The 15,655-nt window shown below is 42.0% G+C and overlaps 1 protein-coding gene across 1 annotated transcript in view; it reads left to right on the top strand.

Moving 5' to 3' along the window:
- The window catches only part of ST8SIA4 (ST8 alpha-N-acetyl-neuraminide alpha-2,8-sialyltransferase 4), a 228,111-nt gene that overhangs the window by 81,590 nt on the left and 130,866 nt on the right, over positions 1-15,655 (top strand). Inside the window, exon 3 of the mRNA XM_073624567.1 lies at positions 8,362-8,619. Within this exon, the coding sequence (XP_073480668.1) occupies positions 8,362-8,619 (258 nt within the window). The remainder of the gene's footprint in view (positions 1-8,361; positions 8,620-15,655) is intronic.

Raw genomic sequence — 15,655 nt, 5'->3', positions numbered from 1 at the left:
GGGAAACCAGAAATTCGGGAATGGCGTCCAAGTCCCGGGAATGTCCCAAGAAATCCGGGACAGTTGGCAAGTATGCCCATGTAATGTGCTGTGTCCACTATGTCATGTGCATTGCAGTGACTCCATGTAATGTGCTGTGTCCACTATGTCATGTGCATTGCAGTGTCTCCATGTAATGTGCTGTGTCCACTATGTCATGTGCATTGCAGTGTCTCCATGTAATGTGCTGTGTCCACTATGTCATGTGCATTGCAGTGTCTCCCATGTAATGTGCTGTGTCCAGTATGTCATTTGCTGCGCATTGCAGTGCCCCCATGTAATGTGGTGCGCCACTGTGTCATGTCATGTGCATTGCAGTGCCCCCATGTAATGTGCTGCGCCACTATGTCATGTCATGTGCATTGCAGTGCCCCCATGTAATGTGGTGCGCCACTGTGTCATGTCATGTGCATTGCAGTGCCCCCATGTAATGTGCTGCGCCACTATGTCATGTCATGTGCATTGCAGTGCCCCCATGTAATGTGCTGCGCCACTATGTCATGTCATGTGCATTGCAGTGCCCCCATGTAATGTGCTGCGCCACTATGTCATGTGCTGTGCAGTACAGTGCCCCCATGTAATGTGCTGCGTCACTATGTCATGTGCTGTGCATTGCAGTGCCCCCCATTGTAATGTGCTGTGTCCAGTATGTCATTTGCTGTGCATTGCAGTGCTCACTATGTAATGTGCAGTGCCCACCATGTCATGTGCAGTACATTGCAGTGCCCACCATGTCATGTGCTGTGCCCACTATGTCATGTGCTGTGCATTGCATTGCCCTTCATGTGATGTGCAGTGCCCACTATGTCGTGCTGTGCCTTGCAGTGCCCACCATGTAATGTGCAGTGCCCGCCACGTCGTACTGTGCCTTGCAGTGCTCACCATGTCATGTGCTGTGCCCACCATGTAATGTGCTGTGCCCACCATGTCGTGTGCAATGCCCACCATGTCATGGGCTGTGCCATTCAGTGCCCACAATGTAATGTGCCGTGCCCACCATGTCATGTGCTGTGCCTTGCAATGCCCGCTATGTAATTTGCAGTGTCCACCATGTCATGTGCTGTGCAATGCAGTGCCCACCATGTCATGTGCAGTTCCCACCATGTCATGTGCTGTGCTGTGCCCACCCTGCCATGTGTTGTGCCCAGCATGTAGTGTGTTGTGCCCACTGTGCAATGTGCTGTGCTGTTCAGCAGTGCCCACCATGTCATGTGCAGTTCCTAACATGTAATGTGGAGTTGCATTACCCACCATAAAATGTGCTATGCCATTCAGTGCCCACCATGTAATGTGTTGTGCCCACCATGTAATGTGCTGTGCCATTCAGTGCCCACCATGTAATGTGCTGTGCCCACCACGTCATGTACTGTGCCATGCAGTGCCCACCATGTAATTCGCTGTACCCACCATATAATGTGCTGTGCCATGCAGTGCCCACCATGTCATGTGCAGTGCCCACCATGTAAATTGCTGTGCAATGCCCACCATGTCATGTGCTGTGTTGTGCCCACCGTGTCATGTGCAGCACCATGCAGTGCCTACCATGTAATGTGCTGTACTCACCATGTTATGTGCTGTACATTGTCCATCATGGCATGTGCCGTGCAGTACCCGCAATGGAATGTGCTGTGCAGGGCTCACCATGTCATATGCGGTGTCCACCATTTAATGTGCTGTGCTCACAATATAATGTGCTGTGTCGTGCAGTGCCCACCAATGTTCCCAATGGAATGTGGTTTGCAGGGCTCATCATGTCATGTGCGGTGTCCACCATTTAATGTGCTGTGCTCACAATGTAATGTGCTGTGCTGTGTCGTGCGATGTGCAGTGCCCACCATGTCATGTGGTGTCATGCAGTGCCCATCTTGTCATGTGCTGTGCCCACCATGCCATGTGCAGTACCCACCATATAATATTCTGTGCCCACCATATAATGTGCTGTGCAGTGCCCACTTGTAATATGCAGTGACCACCATGTAATGTGCTCAGCTGTGCCCATCATGTCATGTGCTGTGCCCACCATATAAGGTCCTGTGCCCACCGTGTGCATGTGCTGTGTTGTGCCCACCATGCAATGTGTTGTGTTGTGCAGTGCCAATCATGTCTTGTGCTGTGCCCACCATATAATGTACTGTGCCTACCTTGTAATGTGCTGTATTGGGCAATGCCAACCGTGTAATGTGCTGTGCCCGCCATGTAATGTGCTGTGCTTTGCCCACCATTAAATGTGCTGTATCCATGTATCCACCATGTAATGTGTTGTGCCAACCATGTAATGTACTGTGCTATTCCCCCCCCCCCCCTGTGTGATGTACTATGCTGTGCCCCCCACAAACTCACCCCTCACTCTCACCCCCCTCTCTCTCTCTCTTTCATCCTCCTCACCCCCTCTCTCTCTCATCCCCTCTCTTTCACCCTGTTCTCTCTCTCACCCCCTTCACCCCCTACCACCCTCTCTCTCTTTCACCCTCTCTCTATTCCCCTTTTTCTCCTCCCCTCTCTCATTTACCTCCTTTTTCTCTCCACCCCCCTCCTCTCATCCCCTCTCTTTTAACCCCCTATCTCGCTATCACCCCACCCCCTCTCTGTCTCGTCCCCTCTCTCTCACCCCTCTCTCTCTCATTTACCCCCTTTCTCTCTCTTTCCCCCTCCCTCTCATCCCCTCTCTTTCAACCCCCTATCTTGCAATCACCCCCTCCCCCTCTCTCTCGCGCTCTCTCTCTCTCGCGCGCTCTCTCTCTCTCTCTCTCTCTCTCAACCACTCTCTCACACCCCTCTCTCTCTTTAATTTAAATTTAACAAAAAATTGTTTGCGTTTTCATTTTTTTTTTTTTCATAAAAAGGCCCACCAAAATCCTTAGCACCAGGCCCATGATGCTCTTAATCTGGCCCTGCGTCTACAATGAAGGTATAATGAGAATAGAATATTTAACATGTGTTAGGTGAGAAGCCTTCAGATATAGCTAACTACAAAATGTAGAGTTTTGCTCTGAATATGACTGAATGGTACATAGAAGTCAAAACACAGGACTATCAGTTTGTTATTCCAGTGGCATTGTAACCAATGTGGAACTTTATCCAGAATAAGCTGTACACTGTTGTGTTGATTTACTAAAGGCAAAAAGACTGTGGGGGAGATTTACAAAAACTGGAGCACTCAGAATCTGGTGCAGCCTGTGCATGGTAGCCAATCACCTTCTAACTTCAGCTTGTTCAGTTAGGCTTTCACAATAAAATCTGGAAGCTGATTGGTTTCTATGCAGAGCTGCACCACTTTTTGGATGCTCCAGTTATAGTAAATCCCCCCATGTGCACTTTGCAAAGTGAAGTTGCAGTCTCCAAGAGCAGTTGCTCCAGAGCTTAGTAAATGAGCAGAAGCTCTGCTGGCTTCTATCATCCAATCATATGCAGGCAAAAATGCTGTTTTTTTTTCATTTTCTTGCACATGATTGGGTATTCTTTCCAAAGTGAAGCCTTACCTCATTTACTAAGCTCTGGAGCAACTGCACTTGCAGATGGCAACTGCACTTTGAAAAGTGCACAGTCTATTTGCCTTTAATAAATCAACCCATTTATCTTTAGCTGTTTCTGCAATTAAACTGTATTGAGGCTCGGTTCACACTTGTGCGATGCCAGACATCACGTCATTTTCAATGCAATGCTGTGCAGATCACATGCGATGTCTGTGCGATGCAAATTCAGCCATACGGTTTGTATGACTGAATTGGCATCTCATTTGCACCAAAATGGTGCAGGAGCCTTTTTTTGGTCCGCACTGGAATCAGATTGCATGGGACACCTGCAAAGGTTTGCAGAGGGCAGTGTGAAGCGTTGGCAATTCAGGTGCGATGTGGGAACCCGCACTGGAATCACGCTGGTTCCCACATCGCACTAGTGTGAACCGAGCCTAAAGAATGATAAAAACAGCAAAAGCTCCAAGATAAAAAGAAAGAGAATTACGATATAGACTAAGGTGACCAGATTTTTAAAATGAAATCCGGGGACATATTAACACATATACACATATAGTAATGGTAGCAATCGATGACTCTTTGCCCGCCGGCGCCCGCCTTGCAGCCTGTCAAGTCTAAAGCCCCATACACACTATCAGATTTTCTGCTGATTTTTTCCTTCAGATTTACCAAAACCATATAATATGAGGTCAAACCTTAGGAGTTTCAATTTGTATGCAATCAGACAGGCCCTTGCACTACATGGTTTTGGTAAATCTGAAGACAGAAATCAGCAGAAAATCTGATAGTGTGTATGGGGCTTTACTCTTCGGGCCCCGGCTACTACTGGGTGGGGAGCAGAGGAAGATCACTCCACCAGGGAAGGCAAGGAAATAAGCAGGCAGGCGGCTGACCGGGACTTGAGCCAAGGCAGAAGAACATGCAAGTGGAGCTGAATGGGCATGTGCCAGAAACTGAAGAAATAGTCCCTCTGCTCTGACCAGCACATGATCATCAGAAATGGGCACAGATAATGGAAAAAAATAAACCCCCATAAGCTAGTAGGAGCGGCGGCGGGGGGGTGCAATTCAGATTTTTTTCTTTTTATTCTGCACGGGCTGTCTTTGAAATTGCCCCAGCCCCTGTTCAAATCCAATCCGGGGACAAAACTGGGGACAGACTTGGTCCGGGAACAGTGTCCTCAATCCGGGGACTGTCCCCAGAAACCGGGGATGTCTGGTCACCCTAATATAGACAATACTAGAAGAAAGAAAAGAGAAAAAGAAAGTGAACCCTCCTTTCATTCAGGCATCCTCCACATCACTACTCCAGAATCCCTTGCCTCTCTCCTATTTAACCTGTCAAATGTTTGCCAGTTTTTTCGTGAAGCATAATGCAGGAAATCGTATTTTTAGTTGTAGTAATATCAACTACAGATGATTTCTAGACTTCAGTAAAGGGTACATTTCAGGTAAAACTGTGAAAAAGATGAGCATCTAAGAAATATCAGGGACCAGTTTGTTTAAAAGGGCCATGCGGCCAGTCTTAGGAATATTGATATTGCTCACATAGTATATTGTATATATTCTTGTCAGTATCCTTTGATCTTAGAACAGGTCCATTGGAACATTGTGCACATTTGCCCACATCCCCTGAAAGATTTTCAGGCAGCTGGCTTTGTGAGGTATACTGTATATAATCCAGCAATATACTAACTGATGTTTTTAAGAACACGCTGACCCATTCAGGCCTCACTTTCAATACAGTAAAACCATGAATTGCGAGCATAATTCGTTTCCGGAAACATGCTTGTATATCAAAGCAAACTTCCCCATAAGAAATAATGGAAACTCAAATGATTTGTTCCACAACCATTTATTCATAGGTCCTTCCGTTTATAGTCCAGTTAAAAAGATTATAGCAATGTGACCAGGTTGTGTAACCATAAAATGTCCATCCAATGTCCAAATGGCAGCCTCCACGAGGGGATTAGAAGCAAAATCCAGCAGGAGCTACAGAATATAAAAGAGAAGACGTGTGCCTCTAAGTGTAGCAATATGTTGCTAAATGTTGTACCTTCATTAAATGTAACCATATTGCTACACTTAGAGGCGCCTCTCTTCTCTTTTATACTCAGTTGTGACATGACGCTACTTGTATATCAAGACACCGCTTGTATATCAAAAATCAAAATGTATTATAAAGTTTTTTGCTTGTCTTGCAAAATGCTCTCAAACCAAGGTTTTACTGTAATAACAAAGTACAATATAGAGTTTCACCAATGTGTGAGAATTTCTGAGACCTTAGTATTATCACAATGATTTTCTGGCTTGCTAGAAAACTGCTTATGACTCTTTCAGCAAAGTAACACTTTGACTTAGGATGCCCTTACTGTACAGAAGTATGTAGCAGATACAAAAGGTTGTGAGTTTTTAATGTACTTCATACTTGGCTTCATATAAACATGATATATGGGTTGTGTCTGCCTTGGTAAGTGGTTCCTCTTAGTTTGTTTTTTTCTCTTTAAAGCTGTGGGGGTTTTTTTACGTTAGAAAATAAGGAAATAGTGATAATGAAATATGAATTTCTTTGGTTTTCATGGTGGTATTCTCAAATGACACTTTTTCATATTGTGTAGAAAAATATAGAAAAATAATAATTGTATTTACATATACTCTACTGTAGATATGAACCGCCTATATATTCTGCTTACGAACTATTTCACTTACATTTTTCTGATATATTTAGGTAAAATGATTGCTTTTTTAATGCTTTCCGTAGTTTCTGTCTTTCTTGCTTTAAATTATTCTCAGTGCAGCTGCTCACATATATCATTTTGTTATCTTTTATCTCTCCTTTGTGTTCTTTATTGCAGTCCATATCTCAGCCCCCTAGCGAAAGATGCACAGAAATTAAAGCCCTGTTGAGAATGTTAGATTTTCTAGATCTAAATTGAATCCTTGGAATGACACTATGCTTTAACAATTTTGTAATAGCCCACAATAAAGGTGACCATAAACAGCCAAATGTTTATGCTATGTTACTTTGGTTGCAAACACCTTGAGCTTTCGGGTGCCTGCAGCTCCAGTACAAAGAAATTCCACAGTCATGGAAACCTGAGAAAAAGTAAGCTTTCACATGCAAAACATAATGTTATTCTATCAAAAAGTAATTGTTTTTACCCTGAATGCACCTGGGAGTTTTACCTAAAAGCGAACAGACTGTGTGCTTACTAGGGTGGATGGATCCAACTGCACATTTTTTGTTTACAGGTTTGCATATGTCATGTGCACAAGGCCACTGCTACCACTGTAATTAGACAGCAGAAAGCATTGGCTAAAGCTACAGAGCCGATTGGAGTGGCTCTGTGCTATGTGATCACTGTAATGGCCAATCACAGCTATGCTACACTGTTTACATTGGTGAATCCTCCCCTTACTCTCACAACAGAGGAGAGGGAGGATGAAAGGACACTTTCCCAGGGAGGGTCAAGGCAATGTCATGTCAAGGGCATGTAGCCTGGAAAAATTCTGAGCAGCCAGGTTGCATGCTCAGGTTAAGGGTCTGGTATGGACTTTTTGGGGGACTTCACACATTTTTTTTTTTTATTGTTGTAGGATGTGTTAAAGCAAAAATTACATTTACAAAGAAAAAATGTGACAGGTTAAATTGCTGGCAAAGAAAACTTAATTGCAAAAAACAAAAAAACTCCATAGTTCCCCCACAATACATAACACACCCTTAGAGGTCTGCTATGTTTTTTGGGAAACCTTTGGGTTATGTGTGCCCTTTTTATTTTAAAAAAAAAGAAGAGGGAGATGCCATTTGCTGGAAATGTAACACTATTTTTTCCTTTGTAAATACCAGTGCTAAAAACATTACTTCATCTAGCTGAATTTTTTTGCATTGTTACATGTTCCTCAGTGTAGTGCCCATCCTCCTTGGGTTTGGGTTTGGCATCCAAATTGACCACCAATGTAAGATGGCATTTCACAAACACAGATAATTGATCACGGGGCAAAGTTTGCACAAGCCTTATAGCCTGGTTCACACCTATGCAGGTTGCAGTTTGCATATTCCAGGTGCATTTTGCGTTTTTCATTACACGTTTTTGACCCATTGAAGTCTAAGGCTGGGTTCACACCTATGCGAATTGGATGCGGGTTTCCTCCGCATCCAGTTCGCATAGAAGGAGAATGTGACCTCTTCTCTATGGAGCCGGTTCACAAATCTCCGGGGCGGCTGTGTCTTTGGCTCAATTTCAGGGACAAATTCAGGCAAAGATTCGGCCCTGGTTTGTCCTTGAATCGGAGAATGGGGACGCACAGCATTCCTGTGCGATCCGCAGCCAGTTCCAGTGTGAACTAACAGTCTAAGGAACCAAAAACAAAAAAAAGTCCCTGGCCCTTTCCATAAAATGCACAGATGTGAACTACATCCATAGGAAACCATGTTAAATGGTCTGTAGTGTGTTTCTGCAAAACTGAAAATGCACTAAAAAATGCATAGGTGTGAACCAGGTCTTATGCTTACTTGTGCAACAGTCCCCTTAAAAAAAAAAAAAAAAAAAAAAACTTTTGGTAGTTTGATCATAACCCACTTCCAACAACATTCTCATGTTTATGGTCAGTGGAGGTTTGCTGAGGGCATGGAAAAATAGAGGTTATGCTTTGTTTGGTTTTGTTCTTGAATTTGTGCACAAACTATAGGAATATGCAATAGGGGTGTTGAAGTTAATGTTCAAAAACAAGAGGAAATCAGAAACTGGTATTGCTTGAAGCAAATAATCAGAGTTTTCCTTTGCGAGATGATACCCGTAGGACACAATACATGTTTGATTATACTGATCTTAATTTTCTTTTTCACATAGAAAAGACATCCTTCGATTTCTGGATGCAGAGAGAGATGTGTCTGTAGTTAAAAGTAGCTTCAAGCCGGGAGATGTAATCCATTATGTCCTGGACAGACGCCGCACGTTAAATATTTCACAAAATCTGCACAGTCTTTTGCCTGAAGTATCACCTATGAAGAGCCGTCGCTTTGAGACATGCGCAGTCGTGGGTAATTCTGGAATCCTCCTGAACAGTGGATGTGGCATGGAGATTGACAGTCATGACTTTGTAATAAGGTGAGCCAGCTTCTGCTACTAGAGATTAACACTTTATATGTATCATGTGGGCTTATCAGTCTCGCTGCTCAACTGAGATATATTATTCTTGAAATGGGAGGGGTTGTGACAGCTAATGTGATAGTTTTTATAATATTAAGCCACGTTCAAAAGTGCTTTTGTGAAAAACAAAAGTTTAAGAAATTTAAGTTTAACAAAAGCAATAAAAACCTCCAAAAAGTTATTTTAAAACCCCTGGCCGATGAACATGCGCATATAAATGTAAACTCGCTCATCAGGTGGACCCACGTGGATTCCGCTACACATATTTGATATTTGATTACTGTGCATGCTGGAGTGAGAACAATTATTCTAGGGTCATTATTTACAGTCAACTATAAACTAAAGGCAGAGTCCCCGAGTTATAAACACGATAAGGACTGTAGGTTTGTTTGTTCGTAAGTGGAATTTGTTTGTATGTCTGAACACTGCATTTGTAAGTGTAACTTCCGGTTGGAACACTGCATTTGTAAGTGTAACTTCCGGTCAGAACACTACATTTGTAAGTATAACTTCCACCTGTGCATGGATGTGGGATGTTTCGGGCATGCAGTTATGTTATCTGTGGCTCTTCTGGCCATGCAGTACATGTAGTACTGGAGTGTGGGATGTGTCTGGATGTGCTTGGAGGTATCCAGGACCAGGGTGGAGCACAAGCATTTGAGGCCGTTCGTAAGTAGGAGTCGTTCGTAACTCGGGTGTTTGTAACTCGGGGACTGCCTGTAATGACCCGTAAAGTCTTTTCAAGCATTGCATATGCACAGTTTTTGGTACCATAATTTGTTGCCATTTCACAGGTGCACGCAGTTTTAGGGCTTGACTTGTTTGGTATCTATTTGCTTGACGCAACCTAATCTTTTATACTTTTATACTTTGCCAAAAATTTGGGTAATATATGCATTTGTGTACTAAAAGTTATTGAAAATATGGGTTTGATAAACCGTTCGATAAAGACCCACTTCCGTGAGACCGCACATATGTGCGCAGTCAGCAGGTTAACTAAAATGAAATTGTTCTATCTTCTTCTGCAGCTTTTTTTTCCATTAGGAAAGTAAACATTTTTTTAGAAAGTTCACCAGGGAAAACACTTGTGAAATTGTGCTGTTAAACTTGTCATAATTCTATGTAACTTAACAATGCAAGAAAATACCTGAAGTTGCCCCAGACAGCGTCAGGTTAGCGCCAGTAGCGATAACACCCACGCACGCAGCATACACCTCCCTTAGTGGTATAGTATCTGAACGGATCAATATCTGATCTGATCAGATCTATACTAGCGTCCCCAACATCTTAGGGTTACCAAAAACGCAGTGTTAGCGGGATCAGCCCAGATACCTGCTAGCACCTGCATTTTGCCCCTCCGCCCGGCCCAGCCCACCCAAGTGCAGTATCGATAGATCACTGTCACTTACAAAACACTAAACGCATAACTGCAGCGTTCGCAGAGTCAGGCCTGATCCCTGCGATCGCTAACATTTCTTTTGGTAGCGTTTTGGTGAGATAAGATAAAAAAGCAAAAAAATAATAAAGAAAAAAAAAAAAAAGCACCCCTGTCCCCCCCTGCTCTCGCAAGCGTCGGTCAGGCGTCAAATGTAAACAGCAATTGCACCATGCATGTGAGGTATCAACGCGAAGGTCAGATCGAGGGCAGTAATTTTAGCAGTAGACCTCCTCTGTAAATCTAAAGCGGTAAACTGTAAAGGCTTTTAAAAATGTATTTATTTTGTTGCCACTGCACGTTTGTGCGCAATTTTAAAGCATGTCATGTTTGGTATCCATGTACTCGGCCTAAGATCATCTTTTTTATTTCATCAAACATTTGGGCAATATAGTGTGTTTTAGTGCATTAAAATTTAAAAAAGTGTGTTTTTTCCCCAAAAAATGCGTTTGAAAAATCGCTGCGCAAATACTGTGTGAAAAAAAAAATGAAACACGCACCATTTTAATCTGTAGGGCATTTGCTTTAAAAAAATATATAATGTTTGGGGGTTGAAAGTAATTTTCTTGCAAAAAAAAAAAAAATTTTTCATGTAAACAAAAAGTGTCAGAAAGGGCTTTGTCTTCAAGTGGTTAGAAGAGTGGGTGATGTGTGACATAAGCTTCTAAATGTTGTGCATAAAATGCAAGGACAGTTCAAACCCCCCCCCAAATGACCCCATTTTGGAAAGTAGACACCCCAAACTATTTGCTGAGAGGCATGTTGAGTCCATGGAATATTTTATATTGTGACACAAGTTGCGGGAAAGAGACAAATTCTTTTTTTTTGCACAAAGTTGTCACTAAATGATATATTGCTCAAACATGCCATGGGAATATGTGAAATTACACCCCAAAATACATTCTCTTGCTTCTCCTGAGTACGGGGATACCACATGTGTGAGACTTTTTGGGAGCCTAGCCGCGTACGGGACCCCAAAAACCAAGCACCACCTTCAGGCTTTCTAAGGGCGTAAATTTTTGATTTCACTCTTCACTGCCTATTACAGTTTCGGAGGCCATGGAATGCCGAGGTGGCACAACCCCCCCCAAATGACCCTATTTTGGAAAGTAGACACCCCAAGCTATTTGCTGAGAGGTATAGTGAGTATTTTTCAGACCTCACTTTTTGTCACACAGTTTTGAAAATTGAAAAAAGAAAAAAAAAAGTTTTTTCTTGTCTTTCTTCATTTTCAAAAACAAACGAGAGCTGCAAAATACTCACCATGCCTCTCAGCAAATAGCTTGGGGTGTCTACTTTCCAAAATGGGGTCATTTGGGGGGGGTTTGTGCCACCTGGGCATTCCATGGCCTCCGAAACTGTGCTAGGCAGTGAAGAGTGAAATCAAAAATTTACACCCTTAGAAATCCTGAAGGCGGTGATTGGTTTTCGGGGCCCCGTACGTGGCTAGGCTCCCAAAAAGTCCCACACATGTGGTATCCCCGTACTCAGGAGAAGCAGCTAAATGTATTTTGGGGTGCAATTTCACATATGCCCATGGCCTGTGTGAGCAATGTATCATTTAGTGACAACCTTTTGTAATTTTTTTTTTTTTTTGTCATTATTCAATCACTTGGGACAAAAAAAATTAATATTCAATGGGCTCAACATGACTCTCAGCAATTTCCTTGGGGTGTCTACTTTCCAAATGGGGTCATTTGGAGGGGTTTTGTACTGCCCTGCCATTTTAGCACCTCAAGAAATGACATAGGCAGTCATAAACTAAAAGCTGTGTAAATTACAGAAAATGTACCCTAGCTTGTAGACGCTATAACTTTTGCGCAAACCAATAAATATACGCTTATTGACATTTTTTTTACCAAAGACATGTGGCAGAATACATTTTGGCCTAAATGTATGACTAAAATTGAGTTTATTGGGTTTTTTTATAACAAAAAGTAGAAAATATCATTTTTTTTCAAAATTTTCGGTCTTTTTCCGTTTATAGCGCAAAAAATAAAAACCGCAGAGGTGATCAAATACCATCAAAAGAAAGCTCTATTTGTGGGAAGAAAAGGACACAAATTTTATTTGGGTACAGAATGCATGACCGCGCAATTACCAGTTAAAGCGACGCAGTGCCAAATTGTAAAAAGTGCTCTGGTCAGGAAGGGGGTAAATCTTTCCGGGGCTGAAGTGGTTAAAGCACATACTCCAGAAATCTTGAAAAAGCTACCAATAAGGTACTACAAAGGGGCTTTATGGAAAGAAAACTATCAAGATTGTTTTAGTTTGTCTTTTAAGGTCACTTTGTGATAAAGCAAGGAAACATTAAAAACTTCTGTAGTGTATTAATGTGCTTTATTAAACAAAAATTCTGGACCTGCAAACGACAGACAGAATATTACAAAGTATTCCTACAATATACACGTGAATAATCTAGCTATTCTTCCTAGCAAATGAGCATGGACAATGTATGCAACAGAGATACACTAAACAGCTACTTAACGTGGGTTCTTCTTGGTGATATGGAGTCTTCTTCTTTCTATATAGAGGATCTCTACCAAACTCCTTCTTGCGTCTCCGAAGTCCTCAATCCTAGTGCCAGTGCTTCCTTCATTCCCTCCTCCCTACTTCCTGTCAACATCACTTCCTGTTCCATGAGCTCCATGAAACCAAATGGATTAATTAGCATATAAATAGAGGAACCCTAGCTTCTAAAAACCAATACATGGTAACTGAAATGTACTATTCCATATATTTCTGCTATAAAAATCACAAAAAATAGCAACACAATGATAGAACAAAAACAAGGAAGAACACAGGAACATCTGTCAGAAATGGGCTTAGAGCTACTAATAGATAGCTCTTGCCACACTTTTAGCTTGTGTGAGTAGCTTTTATGAGCAATTGGAATGAATTTAGCATTTCTTAACTCAACTAGAAGATATTTTGAGCAATGAGAGTGAGTATAATATTTATCTACAATATACTAGCTGGAAGGTATAAAAAGATGAGAAATAGACTTCTATCTAAAAGTTTTTTTTTTCTCTTCCTATTATAGATAATGACGAAACAAAAGCAACTGAAGTGACATTTAAATAACAGCAGACCTTGATGCAAGGGTCTTGTGCTTTTCAATATGAAATCAAATTGTTCCTTCTAGCTAACTCTTCCAAGAGAGAGAAAGTTGGGACAAAAAAAACAAACACATTTCAGACTGAAAATAGCTTGACATTCTAAAGGACATTTTGCAAATAGAACATTTTCAGAGGCTCCTTATTTCTCTCAATCCTTTTTAAGTAGAGGAAAGCATACAGCATATGCTTGGTTCATAAAATATAGAGAGACCTAATGTATGAAAGTATGAAATTAACTTTCATTTCCATGTTTTTAATTTTGAACCTGTTTCTAATAGAGATTACAGTTAAACATAAATGGACTGCTAGACTTTCCAAACAGACATATAGTAGACTTATGCCCCGTACACACGGTCGGATTTTCCGACGGAAAATGTGCGATCAGAGCGTGTTGTCGGAAATTCTGACAGTGTGTGGGCTCCATCTGACATTTTCCATCGGATTTTCCGACACAAAAAGTTTGAGAGCAGGCTATAAAATTTTCCGACAACAAAATCCGTTATTGGAAATTCCGATCGTGTATACACAAATCCGACGCACAAAGTGCCACGCATGCTCACAATAAACTAAGAGACAAAAGCTATTGGCTACTGACACGTTTATAGTGTGTTTTACGTCACCGCGTTCAGAACGAACGGATTTTCCGACAACTTTGTCCGACCGTGTGTATGAAAGACAAGTTTGAGCCAACAGCCGTGGGAAAAAATCCATGGATTTTGTTGTCTGAATGTCCGATCAATGTCCGACCGTGTGTACAGAGCATTACAGTTTCCACTAAATAGCAAGCAAATTTTAAAAAGCACTAAATTCTGAAACGCATTACAAGCTATGAGTTTTGATAAATCAGTAGCAGAGGAAAAAGAGTTTCATGCAACAGGGCCTTGCAATCATCATTCCTACATTAGATCAATGTTGTCACAATACATCCTTGCCGTGTAGTCCTAAATGACTCCATGATTACATGGCTGGAGTAGGAGCATGGATTTATTGGATTACATCGCTGGAATCTCTTTTATTTTTTTATTCTTAATAAAGGACTTATCCCAAGCTGTCTCCTGTGGTTTTTTAACAATCTGACACTTTCTTTTTGTGAAATTATAGGGTTACAATGTACCCCTTACCAATTCACATGGGGGGGCGGGATCTGGGTGTCCCCTTTGTTAAAGGGGGCTTCCAGATTCTGATAAGCCCCCCGCCCGCAGACCCCCACAACCACCGGGCAAGGGTTGTGGGGATGAGGCCCTTGTCCCCATCAACATGGGGACATCCTCCCCATGTTGAGGGCATGTGGCTTGGTACGGTTCAGGAGGGGGGGCGCTCTCTCGTCCCTCCCCTCTTTTCCTGCAGCCTGCCAGGATGCGTGCACGGATAAGGGTCTGGTGTGCATTTTTGGGGGAACCCCATGCCATTTTTTTACATTTTGGCGCAGAGTTCCCCTTAAAATCCATACCAGACCTGAAGGGCCTGGTAATGAATTTTGGGGGACCCCCACGCATTTTTATTTTTTATTTTCAATGACTTTTATGTGTATTGTCGGGACCGACAATTCATTAATAGCCGGCACTAGCGCTAGTATTTTTAAATTACTTTTTTTTTCTTTAGAAATGTCATTTTGCTCTCGGACTGTTATAAACACGGGAAACATGCGCTACTTTACAGGCATACTATAGACACCCCCCAGGTACGAAATTTAAAGGAATATTTCACTTTTATTGTTTCACTTTAAGCATTATTAAAATCCCTGCTGCTGAAAAAACAGCCGTATTTAAAAAATATTTTTGCATTGATACATGTCTCCTGGGGCAGGACCCGGGTCCCCAAACACTTTTTATGACAATAACTTGCATATTAATCTATAAAATTAGCACTTTTGATTATTCATGTTCGTGTCCCATAGACTTTAACGGTGTTCGTGTGTTCGAACAAATTTTTTGCCTGTTCGCATGTTCTGGATGTGAACCGAACAGGGGGATGTTCGGTCCATCCCTACTCATCAGCTATCCTTATTGTTAGTGTATTTTATGTGTGGCCCAAGACAATTCCTCTTCTTCCAATGTGGCCCAGGAAGGTTGAAAGGTTGGACACCCCTGTTTTAGACCATGGCTGTCCAATTGTCAGCCATGGAACTTTCTTTTGCAGCCCACAGAATGGCAGGAGAGTGCATTTCAGGTTTACTAGTACTATCAATTGGAGTTTTCCCTTGCCCAAAAGTGTGAGGATAGTTCAGTTTCCAAACAGAGAGAGCAGCAGCATGGGAGAATGTGACTGGATAAGTAAACACTGCCCAGCAGTGTATTTATAGGAATATTTTTGATCTAATTAATTTTAGTTTGGAATGACTGGAATAAATGCCTTATTTATAGGTTTTAGTGTTTAAGATAAAGAAATGCAATAAAGCCTAGTATGTAAGTTTTGGAATTTAGTAATGAACACATATTAT

Source organism: Aquarana catesbeiana, linkage group LG01 (genome assembly GCF_042186555.1).
Source record: "Aquarana catesbeiana isolate 2022-GZ linkage group LG01, ASM4218655v1, whole genome shotgun sequence".
Lineage (NCBI taxonomy): Eukaryota > Metazoa > Chordata > Amphibia > Anura > Ranidae > Aquarana > Aquarana catesbeiana.
Note: the sequence above shows the minus strand (reverse complement) of the source record. Positions and strands in the feature narration are given on the sequence as shown.